Source organism: Neomonachus schauinslandi, chromosome 16 (assembly GCF_002201575.2).
Source record: "Neomonachus schauinslandi chromosome 16, ASM220157v2, whole genome shotgun sequence".
Classification (NCBI taxonomy): domain Eukaryota; kingdom Metazoa; phylum Chordata; class Mammalia; order Carnivora; family Phocidae; genus Neomonachus; species Neomonachus schauinslandi.
Genome location: NC_058418.1, coordinates 11,280,876 through 11,302,918, shown reverse-complemented (window position 1 = coordinate 11,302,918; position 22,043 = coordinate 11,280,876). Strand labels below are relative to the sequence as shown.

Below are 22,043 nucleotides of genomic sequence, written 5' to 3'. Positions count from 1 at the left end.
TCTCTCTCTGTCAAATAAATAAATAAAATCTTAAAAAAAAAAACCCAAAAAACAACCAAGTTGGTCCCAGAGCCAGATGGCCCCCTGCTGCAAGCTGTGCATTCTCAGGAAGGTGACTTCACCTCTCAGAAGCTCCACTCCCCCATCTGTAAAATGGGTCCAATACTAAGACCTTCCACTTCACAGAATTGGATGTGAGGATGAAATGACATGATTCGTGGATGGCACTTCGAACTCAAGAACTCCATACATCTGTTCCACGAATATACACAGAGCACCGACTGAATGCCAGTCACTGTCCCCAACACTGGGGACACAGCAGTGATCGAGACAGACACAATCTTTGCCCTGACAAACTTAACATGTTAGTGGGGAGCAGGGAGGACAGACGATAGACAGGGCAGAGCTAACTATACGATACGGCAGCCCCAGTGTTAAAAACAAATGAAGTAGGGAAGGATAAAGGTGTCAAGGGGTGTGTTGTGCAGGGGTGAGGGGTGTTCAACTAGGACCGCCTGGGAGGACTTCATGAAGAAAGCGATTCATGGAGTTAATGTGTATAAATTGCTTAGAACTGTCCTTAGCGCACAGCAAACACTGCAAAGTGCAGGTGATGCTGCAGATGGTGGGGGATGGGCATTCCAGGCAGAGGGAACAGCAAGTTCCTGAGGAGGGAATGGGCCTCTGTTGGTGTGGATCGTTGAGGGGGCCGGCATGGCTGGACAGGAGGGCAGCGTGCAAGCAGGTGGAAGGCAGACAGGAAGTCGGAGCTGGACCCCAAGGGGCCTGTGGGCCACGGTGACGCCACAGGCCTCTCCCCTGAGTGAGAAGGGAGGCTGCTGCGGTGTTTTGAGAGCTCACTGTTTCTAGTAATAGTCTCATTTCCCTCATTCACCTCCTTTGTGAAAAGACATCTTTGCCTCTCTCCTTTTCTTCCACGGCTGAGTCCTCCTGCCCACACTGCCTCCTCCTCCCACATTTGGGGGGAGGATTTAAAGAATTTTTGATCACATAGTTCTGTATAACACACATGACATTTCTAGGAACCGGGAGTCTTCGGGTCTGGGGACTATGTGACTGGGAGTTTACGTTGCTTTGAATTTTGATAACTGTCAGATTGGAGATGAGCCTCTGACACAAAGATGCCATCAGACCAGGTATCCCGGTGTAAAGGAATGCCTACATAGTCAATAACACCCCTTGGGGAAAAAAAAAGAAAGAAAGAAAAAGGAAAAGCACCGGCTTAGGAGAAACATGAAATTCTAGTAAAAGGTAATTTAAACAAGAGAGAAAAAGGATTAAGAGCTTGAGCCCGTCTGCTCAGGATTGAAGTCAGGACTTCGTAACTCACCAACCATCGGGCCTCCGCTGCTGGGCTCAGCAGGAAGGAGGCGCCCAAGGGCTCCATCTGAGAAGGCACCAAAGGTGTGTCCCAGAACGTACATGAATGATTTCATGGTTTATTCCAGAATCAGGTATTTCTGCTGTGTGATCCCCATCCTAAAACACCAGAACGTAAGAAATGACCATAAAAATCAGATGACTAATTTTTTAACCTAATGCTATAGAGAGTGACTATTTCTCACTTTACTCCCCTCTGTCTCCAAATTTACCTGTAACCCCAAGCACCTCAACCTCATTCCCAGCACCTCAGTCCTGCCTGCATCATGCCCTAGCAAATATCTTTAGGTTTTTTTGTTGTGTGTGTGTGTTTTTTTAAGATTTTATTTATTTATTTGACAGAGAGAGACACAGCGAGAGAGGGAACACAAGCAGGGGGAGTGGGAGAGGGAGAAGCAGGCCTCCCGCAGAGCAGGGAGCCCAATGCAGGGCTTGATCCCAGGACCCCGGGATCATGACCTGAGCTGAAGGTAGACACCTAACCTCCTGAGCCACCCAGACGCCCACAAATATCTTTAGTTTTATTCATTCCTTTCATTAGGGGCTTTCCATGACCCTGGACTCTGAGGGTACAACGGTGGACAAAACAGACTCAGACCCTGCCCCAGATCAATCCCTAATATACAGAAGAGGCTCCATAAAAGCTTTTAGAATGAACAGAAATGGTCTCTCTCTCTCTTTTTAGAATTCTGTACTGGCAGAAAAAAAGAGCTGACCCTCCAATTCTGTCTTTGAAATTTGCTGGCTCCCAAGCTCCAAACTGGGTTACAGAACAAAATCCCAAGACCAAGGTTCTTTCCTAAATGGGCCACGACCTATTTCCACAGCCTCATCTGGTGACTCCCTCCCACGCAAAGCTGCACCCTCTTCCCAGAACAAGGCGGGTTCTCTCGCGCCTTTGCTACTGGAAGCTTAAAGCCCTGCTCCAACGTCACCTCCTCCAAGAAAACATACCGGCACCCCAGCAGAGTCCACCCGTCAGTGTCCCTGCGGCAGGATTTAGTTGAATGTTGTGTCCCGCACCCCGCCCCACCCCCACCAGCCGCAGAAGGAAGCCAGGAGCGGGCAATGCTCCTCGCAGCCGCCAGAGGGCGCTTTCAAAACACCAACCCGACCTCTTGGTTTCAAATTCCCCCCAGCGTCTCCCAGGTGCTCTTAGAGTTACCAGGTAAGACGCTTGCTGGATTCAAATCCTGGGCGGGCCACTGATCCTGCAACTCTGAGCTAGTGGCATCACGTGTCCAGGCCTCTGGTTCTACACAGAACCTTTTTTTTTTCCCCCAAGGGGTGTTATTGACTATGTAGGCATTCCTTTACACCGGGATACCTGGTCTGATGGCATCTTTGTGTCAGGGGGATGAAACAAATGGCTTCCTACAAAGCCCTTGGGAGAGCGTCAGACACGTAGGCCGTTCTCAATTCGCGCTGGCCGCTGCATCGCTAGGCCACTGCTTCTCGGCCGGAAACGGCAAACTCAGATCGAGGGACTGGGGCGAGTTTAATAAAGAGACCATCACAGGAGCAGAGGCAAGTGGTGACACAGCTCCCCAAGGCTGGAAAGGAGGACTGACGGATAGACAGAGGGATGGAAAGATGAGTGGATGTGTTTCAGCAAGTGTAGTAAAAACGTTAACTGTAGAATCTAAGTAAGGGGTGCATAAGCGTCCACTGTAAAATTATTCCAACGTATGTTCGAAAATGTTCATTAAAAGTGTTTGGGAGGGGCCCCAGGGTGACTCAGTTAAGCTTCTGACTCTTGATCTCGCTCGGGTCTTGATCTCAGGGTCATGAGTTCAAGCCCCGCACTGGGCTCCAGGCTGGGCCGGAAGCCCACTTAAAAAAAGAATGCTGGGGAGAGTGTTGAGTCAGCAAAGAAATTTGGATGGAATTGGTTAGAGAAGCCAAGAAACAAAGACTTTCTCTGGAACTTTCCACAGAAACCACAGCCCCTTTCCTGCAGCATTCAGGAATGAATTGTGCCAACTATCAAGCCTCGGCTCCTGAGAAAACAGCAGAAAAATGAAGAGAAGAAAGAAGCGAAGCCCGTGCTCCCACTTCTCAGGAATCCTGTCATCGCATCCTGAGATCTGTTTAACACCTGAGCTCATTTATTGCTTGACGAACAAACGTTGACTGAAACCCTCCTCTGTGCCTGGCCCCGAGCTGAGCAGTGCCAAAAACACAGGCTGGCCCTGCCCTCAGGGGACTCAGAATCCAGGGGCAGAGACAGACTCGTTCTTCCGATCAGACCATCTAGAGTGATTAGAACATTTATGGGGGAAGCCCAGGGGCCGTGGGAGCCCCAAACAAGGCACCTGATCCAGATGGAGGCCAGAGAGGGCTTCCTGCTGGAGAGGACATCTGAGTTGAGTCTTGATGGAGTTAGGTGTCAGCCAGGTAGAGAGAGGGGAGGACAAGAGAAAAGCATCTGGGGCAGAAGGAACAGCACATGGAAAGGAAGGAGGTGGGCAGAAGAGCATGATGCTCACAGTGAACCACAGGTCCAGTTTAACTGGAGTACGAATGTCAAGAAGGGGAGAGGCTGAAGTAAGCATGGAGCCATCAGCATGATGCGAAAGGGTGGGTATGGCCTCCCACGCCACAAAGCACGTGGACCTTATCCTGACAGCGCTGGGGAGTCATGAAAGGGTTACAGACAGTGGGAGGATGTGAGCAGATGTGCAAACAGGTGAAGCAGGAAGGGAACGTCAGTCAGGACTGGCTAAGTTATGCTGCAGTAACAAACAGCCCCCAGAATTCAGCAGCTCAAAACAGACAAGGTTGATTCCTTGCTCATGCGACACGCGTCATGGATCTGTAAGGACCCTGTTCCACATCACCTTCATTCTACGGCCCTGGCTGACCAAAGCTCCAGCACTGGAAAAGTTGGTGGGCACGTCGGCAAGAGCAGAGAACACGGAGAATCACACACATCTGCTCAGATGCTTCCACCTGGGAGCACCTCTCACCGCTTCTCTGGCCACCGCAAGTCACATGGCCATGCATTTCTTAAAGCATGGGAAAGCGTGATCCTCCCACAGGCCCAGAAATAGAGGAAGACTGACCACTGATGACCAGGAGCAATGGCCACCACAGGACATGAGCGTGGAAGCAGCAAGAACAACAAGGAGCAGGCAAGAAATGAAGAAGGTCGGACTTGGCGGGGCAGAAATGGAAGACGTGAAGATCTGAGGGACATTCAGGAATCACATAGAATTCTGTATCTGCTGGCAACCTGTCCCAATTTCTTATTCTATAAACCAGCTGACACACAAAAACAATCGGACTAACAATCAGGTGAAATGGGGAGATGTTGGTCCAACGGTACAAACTTCCAGTTATAAGATGAGTAAGTTCTGGGATATAATGTGCATTATGGTGACTATGGTGAAAAACATATTGTATACTTGGAAGTTGCTAGGAGAGCAAATCCCTTTTTTCTTTCCTTTTTTTAAAGTTTTAGTTATTTAATTAATCTCTGCACCCAACGTGGGGCTCAAATTCACAACCCTGACATCAAAAATCACACGCTCTTCTGACTAAGCCAGCCAGGCGCCCCTTTTTTCTATTTTTAATTGAAGTATAATTAACATAGAGTGTTATATGAGTTTCAGGTGCACAATACAGTGATTCAACACTTCTATACACACTCGGTGCTCATGGCCAAAAGTGCGCTCCTTCATCCCCAGCTCCTATTTCACCCATCCCCCACCCACCTCCCCTCTGGAAACCACCAGTTTGTTCTCTGTATTTAAGAATTTTTGTTTGTCAAAGAGACTACATCTTTTTTTTTTTTAAGATTTATTTATTTTACAGAGAGAAAGAGAGAGAGAGAATGCACAAACTCAAGGGAAGGGGCAGAGGGAGAGGGAGAGAAGCAGACTCGCAACTGAGTGCAGAGCCCCACAGGGGGCTCAATCCTATGACCCTGAGATCATGACCTGAGCTGAAATCAAAACTCAGATGCATAACCAACTGAGCCACCCAGGCACCCCACAAAGAGAGTAAATTTTTTTTTAAAGATTTTATTTATTTGAGAGAGAGCATGAGTGTTGGGGGGGGGGGAGAGCAGAGGGAGAGGGACAGACTCCAAGCTGAGTCTGAGCTGATTCCAGGACCCTGAGATCATGACCTGAGCTGAAATTGAGAGTCAGATGCTTAACCAACTGAGCCACCCAGGCTCCCTAGAGAGTAAATCTTAAGTGTTCTCACCACACATACAAAAAATGGTTAACTAGGTGAGGTGACAGATGTGTTAATTAGCTGGAATGTGGTATATTTCACAACGTACATGTGTCTCAAATCATCATTTCATGCAGCTTAAATATATATAAGTTTTAGTCATCAATTATACCTAAATAAATCTGGGAAAACAACCAGGTAGCCATTGGAACAAAAATGGGCTCTTTAGGGGGCTCCTGGGTGGCTCGGTCGTTAGGCGTCTGCCTTCAGCTCGGGTCGTGATCCCAGGGTTCTAGGATCGAGCCCCGCGTCGGGCTCCCTGCTCAGCAGGAAGCCTGCTTCTCCCTCTTCCACTCCCCCTGCTTGTGTTCCCTCTCTCTCGCTGTGTCTCTGTCAAATAAATTAAAAAAAAAAAATGGGCTCTTTAGTGCAGCTTGTAATAGGAGCGAAAATTCGTGCACCCAGCACGTCTACACCAGCACCATCCGAGAGAAACAGAATGCAAGCCACGTGCGTCCTTCTAAATTTTCTAGTAACCACATTAGAAAAAGCAAACAGGTGAGATTAATCACATTAACCCAACATCTCCAAAATATTATCATTGTAGAATGGGATCTGCATGGACATTACTAACGAAGTATTTTACGTTCTTTTATTTTTCCTGCTAAGTCTCCAAACCCAGCGCGTCTCCATTCGGACCAGCCACATTTCAAGGGCTCAGCAGCCCCATGTGGCTACAGTATTACAGAGTGCAGATCTAGACAAACTAGCTAATTACTATGTCTTCACAAGAGCCCTATAAAGCAGGTACTGCTTCTGTTTTATAGATGAAGAAACTGAAGCACGGGAAAATGAAGGGACTTGCTCCAAGTCACAAACTGGGGGAGGAGCCGGGCTGTGGACCCAGGCAATGGAGCTCCTTGCACACAGAGCCGAGATGGGCTCCTACACAGGCCCCATATGAGGCTGGGTAAGCAAGCACGTGTGGAGGCCCCTCCCACACTCACTGGAGGTCTCTGCAGAGGCTGAGGATGATTCTGGAGAATCCCGAAGAAACCCGCACTGGTTCCAGGCATGAGGGTGTGGGTGGGCATGAAAAGGTATGGGAAAGGATTGGATCATTGCCTTTCACTTGCCACAGACTGCCAAGGCCTTAGGAAAATCCCCTGCGCATCTGGCCACAGGCCGTGGGCTGTGATACTCCTGACTCCGGTGGGATGGAGCAGGAAGTTGGGGGTGAGTCCCTGGGAAAGGCCCAGACCCAGGAGGGTTGGGGTGGCAAGGCCTCTCTTCAATGGCCCATCTGGTGTCCAGCTCCACACTGAGAACCCCAGTGTCTCATGTAATGACCCTCCCTTTCCAAATGGGGAAATCGAGGCTCAGAGAAGTCCTGTGACTTGTCCAAGATCACACGGGAAGAACAGAGTGGATGCATCAGGAAAGATAAAAAAGCCTCCCCTCACCCCCATCCCATGGCCACCCAATTCTCCTTCCAGAGGCAAGGGTACCGACTGCCTTGCAGTATTTTGAAATATTTTAGGCCATACAAGCATTCACACCTGGATCATTTTTTTTTAAGATTTTTTTTATGTATTTGAGAGAGAGAGACAATCTGAAGCCGAAACCAAGAGTGAGATGCTCCACTGACCAAGCCACCCAGAAGCCCCCTGGATCATTTTTTTTTTTTTTTACACAGAAGCGGCACAGTGTTCTGCATCTTATTTTTATTTTTCCCTTAATAATATTATCTTTGTGATCTCTCCAGAAAATACATATGGACCCGCCTCGTTTTTTTTTTTTTTTAAATGCCCAGAGACCTCAAACTCTCTGAATGTAGCATGATGAGCTTAACCAGTCTCCTCTTAAGGAACGTCTGGGTTATTCCTCATTTTCTGCCATTACAAACACGACTGGAATTGGTATCTCTTGGGCAGACCTCCTGCCAGCCACAGGAGGCCAGGCCTGTGGTATAAATTCCCTGGAGGAAAATGGCCAAGTCAAAGTGATGTGCATTTGTCATACTGAAAAACATTTCCACACTGCCCTCCAAATTCCTACCTCCACCCCTGGTTGACTGCCCATCCCTCAAAAGGGCTCTTGGCTCTCTCCGTGCTGTTTAAAATTTCGCAGTGAGAAAGATCTTCACATAGTACTTATGTAATTAAAATTAAATAAGCCCTTCGTTGAAAACACAAACCTGGGGAGGAGAGAAACCAGCAGGGCCAGTTCAGGCCCGGCATGATGGTGTCCCCTGTCACACCGGCCGGGTCCCCAGTGAGCCCTGCCTGATGGTGAAATCCATCTCTCAAGCACAAACACAGGCCTCAAAGACCTTGGGGGAAAAGGCAGGGATGAGAGGATGTCATTTTGCCTCTGTTGCTTTTCATCAGAACTAGATTCTTCTGCTCTTCGCGTTCTTCTTCCTTCTCCTCCCTCTTCTTCTCTCTCAAACCTCTGTTTTGGTGAGCACTGTGCTGAAAACATCTCTAAGTTAATGTCCAGTTCAACGAAGGAACACTTAAGTTCTGCAGAATCTGGCATTTTTCTTTTCTTTTTTTATAAAAAGATTTTATTTATTTTTTCAAGAGAGAGAGCGAAGAAAAAGAGAGAATGAGCAGGGGGAAGGGGTGGAGGCAGAAGCAGGCTCCCCACTGACCAGGGAGCCCCACGTGGGGCTCAATCCCAGGACCCTGGGATCATGACCTGAGCTGAAGGCAGATGCTTAACCGACTGAGCCTCCCAGGTGCCCTGAATCTGAAAATGTCACCGAACGAAACATAACTTTGCTTCAAAAGAGAAGAGCAAATATGGTTTTATAAATTGTTAATATAACACAGGAAAATAACTTCCAAGAGCAACAAACCCCAGAAGAAACACTGCTGGAGACTAAATTGACTCCATGACCTACAATTTTTATCCAGTCTTTTTGCAAGTACGTTATAATAAGGACAAACACATACTGAGATCGTAGCACGCCCTGGGTGTTCTAAAGACTCTGCAGATACTGCTTAATCCTTGCAACAGTCTTAGGAGGAAGGTAATCTTTTTTTTTTTTTTTTTTAAAGATTTTACTTATTTACTTGAGAGAGAGAATGAGATAGAGCAAGCATGAGAGGGGGGAGGGTCAGAGGGAGAAGCAGACTCCCTGCCGAGCAGGGAGCCCGATGCGGGACTCGATTCCGGGACTCCAGGATCATGACCTGAGCCGAAGGCAGTCGCTTAACCAACTGAGCCACCCAGGCGCCCAGGAGGAAGGTAATCTTAATTCCCAACTTAAAGTTGATGCATCGGAGGCTGGAGAAAGGTGAAGTAACTTACCCAGGAAAAGGTGGGGCTGGCACAGAATTTTAGTCTGACTTCACAACATCCTGCAGAAGGGACATCATTATCCCCCACCTGACAGACTGGGTAACCGAGTTTCAGAGAAACTAAAGGGCCAGCCCACGGCCATGCTGATTTTGAAAAGCCCAGACTAGTCCCCAAGAACAGTCCGGCAGAGTCAGGGAGACTTCATGTCAATGTTGAATCCTGAATTAGGAACCTTGGGCTGTCCATCGAGAGTTTTGCTATCCAATATGGTAGCCACTACCCATATGTGGCTGTTTAATTCAAATTAATTAAAATTAAAACTTTGGTGTCTCACACTTAACCACTTTTATTTCTTCTAAGATTTGATTATTATGGGGCGCCTGGGTGGCTCAGTTGTTAAGCGTCTGCCTTCCGCTCAGGTCATGGTCCCAGGGTCCTGGGATCGAGCCCTGCATTGGGCTCTCTGCTCTGCGCAAAGCCTGCTTCTCCCTCTCCCACTCCCCCTGCTTGTGTTCCTGCTCTCGCTATCTCTCTCTCTGTCAAATAAATAAATAAAATATTAAAAAAAAAGATTTGATTATTATTTTTTTAAGTAGTCTCTACCCTCAACGTGCGGCTCAAACGCACAACCCCGAGATCAAGAGTCACACGCTCTACCCTACCGAGCCAGCCGGGTGCCCCTCACCACTTTTCAGTGTGTGCTCCTAGCTACCACACTGCACATCACAGACTACAGGACATCTCCATCATCATCATCGGAAGAGTCCTACAGAGATTGCTTTGCAAGGGCTCAACGATTATTCTTTCTTCCTTTTTTTTTTCTTTCTCTTTCTTAGTTTCTTCTTTCTTTCTTCTATTTATTTGAGAGAGAGCACAAGCAGGGGGAGCGGCAGACAGAGAGAGAGGGAGAAGCAGGCTCCCTGCTGAGCAGGGAACCCTACGTGGGGCCTGATCCCAGGACCCTGGGATCATGACCTGAGCCTAAGGCAGATGCCCCACCAACTGAGCCACCCACGTGCCCCGATTATTCTTTCTTTTTTTTTAGATTTATTTATTTGAGAGAGAGAGAATGAGAGAGAACACATGAGAGGGGGGAGGGTCAGAGGGAGAAGCAGACTCCCCGCCAAGCAGGGAGCCCGATGCGGGACTCGATCCCGGGACTCCAGGATCATGACCTGAGCCGAAGGCAGTCGCTTAACCAACTGAGCCACCCAGGCGCCCCAACCGATTATTCTTTCTAAAGCGGGGATTGGAATATTCCAGATAGTCTTTAACTGAACGACAAATGCATGAGCACCTCCTATCAGGCTGTTGGTTAACAACCACATTTCATTGTGTTTTCACTGAAGTGGCACAGCCAGATTTTTCACATGAACCAGTAAGTCAGGAAAAAAAGCCCGTTGGCCCACAAACCCCAGCTGGGTTTCAGTCCATGGTCATGACACCTGATGGACCTGTACACTCTCACCTTGTAGATATTTTTTTTTTTAAGATTTTTTATTTATTTGGCAGAGAGAGAGAGAGAGAGAGCAAGCACACAAGCAGGGGGAGCAACAGAGGGAAAGAGAGAAGCAGGCTCTCCACTGAGCAAGGAGCCCGACGCGGGGCTCGATCCCAGGACCCCGGGATCATGACCTGAGCCGAAGGCAGACACTTAACCGACTGAGCCACCCAGGTGCCCCTCACCTTGTAGATCTCTAATCCACTGGGTCGAAACCGCAGATCTTGTTTGGTACTTGGCATTCTGCATCCAGCAAGGTACGTATTGCCTCGAAGACAGACAAGTGGGAGAAAACAGAAAGCAAACAAAATGTCTGCCAATAACAGCAGCTACCAATAACTAAACACTCTTCCCAGCGAGGGCTGTTTACAGACCTCATCTTCATCATTCTCACGCTCCCCCGGGGAAGCACACGGGATTACACCCATTTTTACAAATTAGCCATGGTGGCTCACAGAAGCGAAGTCAATGCCCAGATCCACACAGGTCATAAACATAGGAGCACGAACAGGGGTCTGTCCCACCTCGAGCTCCTCATCCAGCCACTTCCCGGGAATGGATTTACTTAATCTAAAGCAAGCCCAGGAGAGACACCGATTCCAGCCTCCAAGCAATTCTGGCTCAGCCCCACTGCAAAGCTCGTCGGACAACTGTGGAAGCAAATACGATTGATTACAGGACACTCAGGACTAAATCCGTGGTAATGACAGATCAGAGGCAGGGTGGAGATGAAGATAAGGAACAGGCTTAAAGAGGAGGAACAGAGGAGAGGTTTAAAAAGATTACAGAGGGAGGGGAGGAAATGTCCGGCTGGCTAAACTTCTCCCCAGTCTGTCGCTGTGTTCTCTAGCCGGGCCCCAGTGCTCGCTGCTTTCGTGGCCGCCACGTGGACTGAAATCGTAGGTCTTTTCTCTCACTCCCTTGAGTCCAGTGCGGTGATAAGAGAAATTTTGATATCCGCACCGTCCACCAAGCGGCTCCGTGTGGCTATTTGAGTGCTTGAAAGGGGACTGAGGAACTGAATTTTAAATGTTATTTCATGTTAACGAACTTAGACTCAAACGTATACACTACCCGTGGCTAGTGGCTACCATATTGAAAAGTACCAGACTACATAGTGAGCTGCAGAAGGTGAGGGCAGGGCCTCCCCAGGTGCGGCCCCCACTGTCCAATAGGGCAACTAGGTGTTTTGGGGGCACCCTCTGGGGTCAGACTCCCTGGGTCCAAACCCCAGCTCTGGGAAACCTTGAGGAAGTGACGTAATCTTGTTTGTACCTCAGTGTTTGCAGCTGTAAAATGGAGCGTTGTGAAGTGGGCCTGAAAAAGCGTTGCAAGTTATTGAATCGAAGGGCAGAGCAAATGAATGTGCATTGCGTGATCTTTCCAACGCGTCTGCATGAGATTTTTTTTTTTTTTAAATAATAAAAGTTGGAAAAGTAAATGCTCGTTCTATTCTACGAGACTGCTCTGGGCATTCCGGGGTGCCTGTAAACACGTGCTTACCTCAGTGCCTGGCACCTAGAAACAATGGAGGCCTTAAGAAGCTGAGCAAGCATTTACCTGGCAAACATCTCTTCTCTGTCAAGTGCCAGAGACATAAAGACAGAAGAAACAGTAACACGTAGTGAGCACCTTCTAGATGCCCGGTACCATCCTAACCATTCCATGTATTAACTCATTTTAATCTCCACAACCCTCTGAGGCAGATGCTTATTATTATTTACTTTAGGACAGTAATATTGTTGCCTCTTAATTTTTTTATTTTTTAAATGTTTGACATTTCTTTGTTTGACATTGACTTTCTCTTCTATAAGCAGATATTTTTATCTAAATCAGGCAATTAACATTGGACTTCAATTACCTAATTTGTGGGCTTTCTTGAGATTTTTTTTTTCCCCAGTTACTTAAATCATGTCTCTTGTAGCAAAAGAAAATTCTGGCTCATGCACTGCAGTCTGTGGTCAGGGCTCCTTATTCCCCTTTCATCTGGAACACGGTCTCTGTCATCCTTTGTTTCATGACATGGATATTTCTGAGGAGCAGAGGTGATTTGCTTAGTAGAAGGTCCCTCAGTTTGGGCGCGTCTGATGTCCCCACACGGTTAGGTTCAGGATGTTTTGCCCAGTACCATGGAAAGCGATGCTGTGTCGTTTCTTGGGACATTGTATCAGGAGGCCCAAGATGTGTGTCTGTCCGTTACGAGTGATGTTAACTTTGATCACTCGGTTAAAGTGGTGCTTCCAGGGTCTTTCTTTCTTTTCTTTCCTTCCTTCCTTCCTTTCTTTTTTAAGGATTTTATTTTTAAGTAATCTCTATGTCCCACGTGGGGCTTGAACTCACGACCCTGAATCAAGAGTCATAGCTCCTGGGACTGAGCTAGCCAGGCGCCTCCCCGGGCGGTGTGTGTGTGGGGGGGTGTCTTTTTATGTCAATATTCCTTCCTATGAAATTAAGTATCTCATGGGGAGAAGCTCACAGGACTCAGAGAAACATTTTACTTACTACATCACCGGTTTATTATAAAAAGATGTAACTCAGAACAGCCAGATGGAAAAGACACATAGGGCGAGGTATGGGGGAGCCTCCATGCTCTCTGAGCGCACCACTCCCCCCACATCTCCAGGAGATCACCGACTCAGAAGCTTTCCAAACCCCATCCTTGGGGGGTTTTATGCAGGACATACTGCATAGGCAAGACTGATTAAGTCACTGGCTACTGGGGACTGATTATTCCATCCCTAGCCCCTCTCCCCTCCCAGGAGCTCAGATGGGGTGGGAATGAATCTAATCACCTGACTGGTTCCCCAGGCAACCAGCCCCCACCCTTCCGCGCTTTCCAAAAGTTGCCTCATTAACATAAACTCAGGTGTGACGGAAAGGGGTTTGTTATGAATATGAAGACACTTTTATTGTTCTTATCATTCAGGAAATTCCATAGGTGTTAGGAACTCTGTGCCAGAAACCAGGCCAAAGACCAAATATGTATTTCTTATTTTAAATCAAAATATAGCATCTATTACTGGCTCCTGCCTCAATCAGTTATTCTTATGAAGGTTCCTAAATGGTGATGTTCTGATTCCATCACTCCCTCTACATTCACTTGTTGACTTGTGACTGTAAGAAAGAGCTTTCACTTATTTATTTATTGACTTACACCCTTTAAAAAAAATATTTTATTTATTTATTTTGAGAGAAAGAGAGAGCAGGGGCAGGGGGTGGATAGCAGAGGAAGAGGGACAAGCAGACTCTGCGCTGAGCATGGATCCTGACATGGGGCTCGATCTCACGACCCTGAGATCATGACTTGAGCCGAAATCAAGAGTCCGACGCTTAACCAACAGAACCACCCAGGCGCCCTGACTTACTCACACCCGTAATATCACTATGTAGTCATGGATTCCTGTTTATTCAATGGGTTAGAATCCTTTACTATCATTTAATTTGGTGCTCAACTTGCCCCAGATTTGGTCATAGACAGCCCCTTTCAGATGTGTCCTTTGACAGACTCCCATCATTCTTCGACTATTTTCTTACTTTGTAGGTCACCTCTGTTTTAAAGATGAAGAAACTGAGGCACAGGGACTTGAATAACTTGCCCACTTTATACTGATGGTAGCCACGGGATCAAGATTTGAAGGCTAGCATTGTGGATCCAGATCTAAGCTCTTAGCAACTCAGCCAGGGTGCGTCTTTACCGGGGCCCAAACCATGATTTCATGTTCACAGCTGTATCCCCACCACTCAGCAAGATGCTTGACCCATGGTACATGTTAAATAAAAACGTATGAAGGGGCGAGTCTGCTTGCCTCCCTCTGCCCCTCCCCCGCCTGCGTGCATGCATTCTCTCTCTCTCTCTCTCTCTCTCTCAGATAAATAAATCTTTTTTAAAAAATGTACGAAATCTGGAGTGCCTGGCTGGGTCAGCTGGAGGAACGTGAGACTCTTGATCTCAAGGTCATGAGTTCGAGCCCCAAGTTGGGCGTAGAGCCTACTTAATTTTAAAAAATGTATGAAGTGAATAAATGAATGAATGACGCCTCTGTCATATCCCTCAGGTCCCACATTCCCTCCTTTCCGACCTTAAATCCATTCTGAATCACGATAGTCTCTCTTTTGCATGCACGCTCGAGCCCCCAGCTTTGTCCTATTGACAAGGCAATCTGGCAATGTCCCCCTTTCCACCTGCTCAATGCTTGTACCCATGTAAGTGACCAAAGCTGGAGAAAAATCACACAACCCTGCTGGAAAGTCTTACTTTAAATTCATGACTCATAACCTCCAGTGGGCCCTTAATTCTAGAAGTCAGCCTACACAGTCAAGTCCATTCCCTTGCCTGTGCTCTGATGTCATGCCTTCTCAGCTCCCCACAAAGTGACTCCTGTTACCCCCTCGGACATCAAACAAGTGAGGAACGACTCAACATGATTAGTCTTCAGGGAGATGCACCCGAAAACCACCATGAGATACTACATCACATCTACAGATGGGATAACTTTTAGAAGAACTCCGAACGACACCGTACGTTGATGAGAATGTGGAGTTACAGGAACTCGTATTCATTAGCAGGACTGTTTTTAACAGTACAACCGGTTTTGAAGAGGGTCTGGTAGTTTCTTTCTAAGCTGAACACATGCCAATCCTCTGACACAGCAATTCGACTGTGGAGAATTTACACATGAACAACGAAAGCTTACGTCCATAAAAGTAAGTGTACAAGAATATTCATAGCGGGCTTTATCCATAATAGCCCCAAACTGGAAACAGCACAGGTATCCATCAATAAAAGAATAAAAAAAACAAACCATGATTTCCACATTCTGTGGAATGAAAGAAGCCTTACACAAATGAGGATATGCTGTATATTTCTATTTATGCAAAGTTCTAAAGCTTTAGATGTTGAGTACTTGACACATAGCTTGCGCGAGTTGAAATGTGATGTAAGCATAAATACACAAGGGATCCCAGAGACTGGGTACAAAATCCCCATAAGATATCTCATCAATAATGGTTTTATATGGATAACTTATTTAAGTGATGTTTGTATATATGAGGTTAAAATATACTATTAAAATTAACCACACCTTTTTTTACTATTTTAATGTGGATACTAGAAAATTTCAAATTACATATGTAATTTAAATATGTCTTGCAATATATTTCTGTTGGGCAATGCTGATCTAAAATTTATAGGTAAAATTTATAGGTAAGTGCTCACTTCAGCAGCACATATACTTAAATTGGAACCATACAGAAAAGATTAGCATGGCCCCTCCTTCACAAGGATCACATGCAAATTCATGAAGCGTTCCATATATTTTTTTTTTTTAAGACTTTATTTATTTATCTGACACAGAGAGAGAGACAGCGAGAGAGGGAACACAAGCAGGGGGAGTGAGAGAGGGAGAAGTAGGCTTCCTGCTGAGCAGGAGCCCGATGCGGGGCTCGATCCCAGAACCCTCGGATCATGACCTGAGCAGAAGGCAGACGCTTAACGACTGAGCCACCCAGGCACCCCCCATATTTTTAATATATGTGAAAAATAGATAGATAGATAGACAGATAGATAGATAGATAAAGTTAAAGGTCTTGGCATTCCTGCCCTTCGGCTCAGGTCATGATCCCGGAGTCCTGGGATCGAGCCCCGCATCGGGCTCCCTGCTCGGCGGGAAGCCTGCTTCTCCCTCTCCCCCTCCCCCTGCTTGTGTTCCCTCTCTCGCTGTGTCTCTCTCTGTCGAATTAAAAAAAAAAATCTAAAAAAAATAAATAAATAAAATAAAAGCAGAGAGAAGCCTATCTCAAGTTTAGTCAAGCTGAAGGAAAAGTTACAGCCATCTTGGGCACGCTCTGTAAAGCTGGTCTGCTTGGGTTCAAATCTGGGTTCCAGTGCTTATTAGCTGGGTGACCTGGAGCAAGTTTCTCAATCTCTCTGGGTCTGGTTTCTTCATCTTATAAAATGCAGATGATTAATACTTATCTCATAGGATGGTTGTATAAGTTAAGTATGTTTATCCAAGTACAGCACACAAAACAGTACCTGATAACACGGATTACTTGCTGTAGGTAAATTACTTTACCGTTCGGAGCCTCAGTTTCCCCAATCATCCCATCTGAGAATGTATATGGAAAATTAAATGAGACTCCAGGTGCAAACACCCTTGGTACAGGCCTGGCTGTGTGGTAAGACTTTTAAAAGTGATTAACATTCCTTAACTATAGTTACTATTACTGTTGTTCATGCTCTTACTAATTTCCTATTTTGTTCCTATAATCATCATTTACTATTGTGTTGTCATACTCTTTCTCATTAATAGTGATATTGGAAATATTACTATTATTATCTTGCTCTTGCCCACACCTGGTCGCCCTTCCACCAAGCAGTCCCAAAGTCGGCAGGGGCCTCAGTCCCAAACCAGGCGTTCCCTCCCAGGGGCCTCTACGCCTTCATCTGATTGGAGGAGATGGAGGTGGAGCTCAGGCCCCAAGTCCCCAACATGAAGCAGAGATTGACAGCAGCACCCTTGAGACCTCTGGACAAGTGGGACGCAGTGGCTAAGCCCACAGAACGAAAAGATTTTATTTATTTATTTGAGAGAGAGAGAATGAGATAGAGAGAGCATGAGATGGGGGAGGGTCAGAGGGAGAAGCAGGCTCCTCGCTGAGCAGGGAACCTGATGCGGGACTCGATCCCTGGACTCCAGGATCATGACCTGAGCCGAAGACAGTCGCTTAACCAACTGAGCCACCCAGGCGCCCCCACAGAACGATTCTTAAGAAGCCAAACAGAAGACAAGGTGGGCGGGGCCTGGGGAGGGTGTACGACCCATTAAACAAAGCTCCCCTCTGCTCCCAAACGTTGCTAAAACCCCATTCACCCTCATCACCGCTTAATGGTTTCACAGGGCATCCCCCTCGTCAGTGGGACTGCCCCACAAGCTGGCTAAACCCCAGGAGATGAAAGGAGTTCAAAGCCCAACTTCCCCCAGGGCTATGGTTCTAGATCTCAGCTTCTCTGTTAAAGGTCTTGGCATTCCTGCCCTAGCTCAGCTAAGAGGTTACACTAAGAAGTCAGTGTAAGAAATGAATCCTTCAAAACACTATACAAAGGAATTAAACTTTTATTGAGACCTTTCTGTGCCAGAAGCTGACCACACAGGAGCATAAGGCACGGTCCCTGCCCTTGAGGAGCTCACAGTCTAGTAAGGAAGTTGGATGCCAAAAAAATTGCCACAGAGATGGGGGGCAGGGGCAGCAGCCAGCAGAGGAGGGCATGATTAGCCCGCTCCACCCCCCATCTTCCAGATTGGCTATAAGAAGGCGAACAGGAAGCTTAGCATTGTTTCTCCCATTTTCCCTATGACAGCCCTGACTTTTCTCGGTCCCAGGCACCAAGAGGAGAGGAGGGAGAGACAAAGATGAGGGAGATGCATTTGCTGCCTTCGAAAAGCTGCAACACCCTGGCAGGATATATACAATGGTAACTTTATTTCCCAAGGCCGCAAACCAGTGCAGCAGAAGCTGGGGAGGGTGGGGGAGATTGGAAGAACAGACGCTGGGCCAGCCCAGTCCAGTCAGGGAAAGGGAAGTAACGGGAAGAGAGGGTGCCCAGGGCCAGGGAATAGGGCAAGACGGAGGTTTCTAGATGGGAAAACTCATAGTAAGTTGCCAGCAGTCACAGCCAACAGAAGTGACGCCAACCCAATGGAGAAAGTTGCAGAGCCTTTACCATAGGCCACGTCTTTTGTAGAGTACTGCCCCATATTACTACGGTCCTGGTGGCCAGCAGCACCTGCGGCCAAGCTAGATTCCTCTTTCCACGAGGTCTCCGGATGTACTTCCTGTGGAGAAGTCTGGCTGGTTGGCGCTGAGGCGGGTTTGGTGGTAGAGACAGGAGTGGTTGGGGCTGGGGTGGAAGAAGTGAGAGAGGTGGTTGGGGCCAGAGTGGTGGGCTTACGAGCGGGCAACAGGACAAGGGGTGGGATTCGAGGGGAGAAAAAGGTCTTGTTGTGGAGGTCCGAGTTACAGCGGGACCCCTGGCAGCAGGAGCCACTGAGTGTGAACCCTGGGCCTGTCACCGCATCCCGGGTGCAGAACTCGTCCTGGACACAGCCCCGAACAGGCAAGGATACAGTCACATTCGCTGCAGGAGGGAGACACAGGTAGGTCGGTGGGGGGAGGGTTGCAGATAGGGGCAAGACAAGGGCAAGAACGCCCAAAACGGGGGGCAGAAGGGCTCGGCATCCATTAATCCAAAGTCTCAATTCAGGCCCCTCTTTGAGAAACTCTGTCCTACTGTCTCTGGCACATGGTGAACCACATTTCCCACTTTTGAGAGGAAAAGTGTGCAGGATGAACTACAAGTCCCACAATGCCTTGGGAGAAAAGTTGGGGAAGTTTGGACAGGGATACACCTCTCACAAGACCAAAGAGCCCAACAAACTTTCCCTACAGCCCTCTCCTCATTTTTTCCCCCATCTCTCTCCCTTCCACCCCCACCCCTGCCAAAATTTTGGCTTAAGAGTTCAGAACTACATCTCCCAGGCAGAAGAGGCGTCTGAAAAACATCCCCCAGGGCTCCCCGAGGCAGAGAGAGGCCAGCAGGATGAACTACCTCTCTCCTAAGTGGTTGGGGCGGGGGCGAACCCCTTGAGTTTTAAGAAGTCGGAACTAGAGTCCCTGCAATCTAGAAGCTTGGAGGCTTCCATTTCCCATAACACATCGTGCCATTCTGCACCTGGCACGCCTCTACGGAAATGTATTTCCCCAAAAAACCCTCTAGGGCAAAAGCATCCGCAGCCCCGTGCTACGTTGGGGATAGAGCTGCATCTCTCCTGACGCTTTAGCATCAGACAAGAACTTAGGCCTACAGTTTCCAGAACGTGTTGGAGGTGGGGGAACTCTTCGGGTAAAGGGCTACCCACCACCCATGAGGCCTCAGAGAGGCTACCACAACTCCCGTGGACCCCGAGCTCCCGACTCGCTCACCTGCCGTCAGGGTGACGTTACCGTCGAAGCAGCCCTTGTAGACGCGGTCGCTGGCGTTGTAGCAGCTCACGACGGGCGGCGCCGTGCCCTGGCACGCCTTGCGGCTCAGCCCCACGCAGCTGTAGCACTCGGCACCGTTGGGCGGGTACGCACTCTCGTTGCCTGCGAGGGCAGCGGGTTGGAGGGAAGGGGTCCAGAAGGTTCCGGAAGCACGTCTCCGCCCCCCGACGGACTCCGGGCTCAGTCCCCCTAGCCCCGCCCAGGGTGTGGCCCGCCCCCACCCAGTGGCCTCGCTCCCTCCCCATAGCCCCGCCCCTAGCGTCCCACCCCACGGGGCCTCCCGCGATGAAGCCCCGCCTGCCGTCGCGTGGCCCCGCCCCCAGCCCGTGCCGCGTTCTCCCGCCCCCGGGTTGGGATCACCTTAGTGGCTCAGCGGCGGTGTGGCTCCGCCCCCGAGCCTAGGGCCCCGCCCCCACCGACCTGAGGGGTTGAGCGCTCGCGACGTGAGGTTGAGTTTGGTGTTGCAGCGGTCCTGGGAGCACTGCTGCAGCTGAATGAAGGCCAGAAGCCCGTGAAGGTCCAGGCCGCGGTCATTCTTGCCCGGGAGTCCCGAACCGCAGCCCCGCACTGCCACCGAGAACTGCCCGTGGACTGCGGAGAGGGGAGGGGGCGGAGTCAGGGGCGGGGCCTCGGGGCAGGGCCTCTAGTGGACCCCCCTTCCCCCCCCAGAAGACAGCCGGGCCAGGGTCTAAGGGCAGGGGCCTCAGAAAGCCGATCGAACGACAGACGGAGGGGCAGAACCTCAAAGAGCTGAGTCCGAGGGAACAGACAGGTTGACAGACTCGGGACACAACCGAGGGGGGAGGGCCAAGAGTGGAGTAGGACGGGGCCGGGCGACAGAGGGACGGAACCGCAGAAAGCATCCTAAGAAGGAACTGGGAGACTGACAGAAAGGGCACAGGAGCAGAGACAGGTGGGGACTCCCAGGAGCTGTAGCCTTAGATAGGGGCGGCATTCCCCCCGGGGGTGAGCCCGCGGGGCGGAGCCTCAGTCTAGGGAACCTAGCAGGAGACCTCGAGAGGGGTCTGCATGATCACGGGCCTACCTGGATAGAGGATTCTGGCAGGGACAGGGTGAGTAGGGAGGTCTCAGGGGCGGGGCGGAAATGGATAGGGTGTGCCCTCGAAGGGGACCGGGTCCCAAATCCGGGCTCTCCCAGTTCACCCCACTCACCCCTCAGTCCCGCGCCCTAACGGCGTGGTTGTGTTGAAGGGCTTCCAGCCAGGCTGAAAGGGACGCTTGGAGGGCGCGGAATGGATGTGGGCCCATTCAGAAGGGGCGGACAAAAGGAGGCAGGGCCTGGCTGGGGGAGCGTGTAGGGGTAGGAATGGACCAGAGGGCCCCACTCACTGGTCTCCACCGCCCCCACGGCCTCTGTGCAGACGTCCACGCCCGGCGCGCACTTCACCGTCTTGGTCTTCTGCGGAGAGCATCCGTCATCCGCTTTCTGCACGCAGCTGTAGCACTCCAGGGCCTGCGCTCCTGGGGATGCAGGGCCGAGTAGAACTAAGGGATCCGTACTGAAGCCTCCTCCCGGAAAGGAGAAATGGTCTTTCCCATGCCCTCTGTCCCCGGGTCGGGACAATGCTGTTGCCCACTGTTTTCCAGGACAGGAGTAAGGAAAACCTCCCCACAAAGCTGGTGCCCCTCTTCTTCAAGCCCCCTATGTCTGCAGTGGGAGCATCCTTCCCACAGTCCCTTACGCTCAAGATGGGGGATCCAGGCTCTGGATGGGAGGGACACCTTTTCACAGTCCTCCATTCATGATGGCAGAACTCTTCCCACAGTCCAGGCAGCTCAGTGAGGAATCCCTTCCCACTGCCCCTTCTGACCAGGGCAGGGGATCCTTCCCACAGCCCCCATCTACTCAGGATGGAAGAACTTGTCCCACGGTCCCCCAGGGCAGGACTCATCCCCCACAGCCCCCTCTGCCCAAAGTGGGGGATCTCTCCCACAGCCCCCTCGACCAGAGCAGATGATCTTTCCCACAGCCCCCTCTGCTCAGGATGGGAGATCCTCCCCACAGCTCCCCCTGTAGGAGACAGCTCCTTTCTAGAGCCCCTACTGTACCCCCTCCATCCCCTTCTGGCCACAGACCCACCTCCTCCAAGAAGGAGCAGAAGCAACAGCTGCCCTGTCGTCCGGATCACTGCCTGGGCGCCTACTTTCCTGGCAGGGTCCATGGCTCCGTCCTGCTCCCTCGGCGTCCCCCCTGAGTGTGCCGCCTCCCAACCTGGGCCCTCTTACCTGAGCCCAGGATGAGTAACCTCCCCCCAGGCAACCCTGGCCTTGCCCAACCAGGCCAAATCAGCGTCCGCCGTGGGGCGGGGCACCCACCCCTGGGTGTGTCACCCACAGCTGCTGAGGAGGGAAAGGGCAGGAGGCAAGGTTCCCTGACAGTCCCCAGGAGAAAGTCTGTGGGTTTGGGGGCGGGGGGGGGGGGGGGGGAGAGGGGAAAGTACTGAGGTTCAGAATGGGTCTACTCGACACTCAGCACTCCGGAAATATTTCATGAGTACTTAACGGGGGGCAAGCTTTGGTTTGGGCGACTGTTGGAGGGCAAGACAGAACCAATGCCTGTCCTCACAGAGCTTACTGTCTGATGGGG

At 49.7% G+C, this 22,043-nt stretch overlaps 1 protein-coding gene and 1 non-coding gene across 3 annotated transcripts; one reads left to right on the top strand and one right to left on the bottom strand.

Annotated features, from left to right (window-relative positions):
* Window positions 1-15,600: 15,600 nt before the first annotated feature.
* Window positions 15,601-15,710, top strand: LOC123323342. Its single transcript, XR_006539344.1, has one exon. It is a non-coding gene; the product is annotated as a U6 spliceosomal RNA (small nuclear RNA).
* A 1,782-nt stretch (window positions 15,711-17,492) lies between these two features.
* Window positions 17,493-21,690, bottom strand: LYPD3 (LY6/PLAUR domain containing 3). 2 transcript variants are annotated; one of them, XM_044922148.1, is made up of 5 exons: window positions 21,537-21,690; window positions 20,786-20,914; window positions 19,856-20,026; window positions 19,376-19,537; window positions 17,493-18,530 (listed from the first exon to the last, which is right to left on the bottom strand). In XM_044922148.1, exons 1-5 carry the CDS (start codon window positions 21,616-21,618, stop codon window positions 18,043-18,045), a joined length of 1,032 nt encoding a protein of 343 aa, XP_044778083.1. In that variant the 5' UTR covers window positions 21,619-21,690; the 3' UTR covers window positions 17,493-18,042. The 2 variants fall into 2 exon arrangements, with proteins under 2 accessions (XP_044778083.1, XP_021536790.1); XM_021681115.2 differs by having other exon boundaries at window positions 20,786-20,917; window positions 21,537-21,688.
* Window positions 21,691-22,043: the final 353 nt, after the last annotated feature.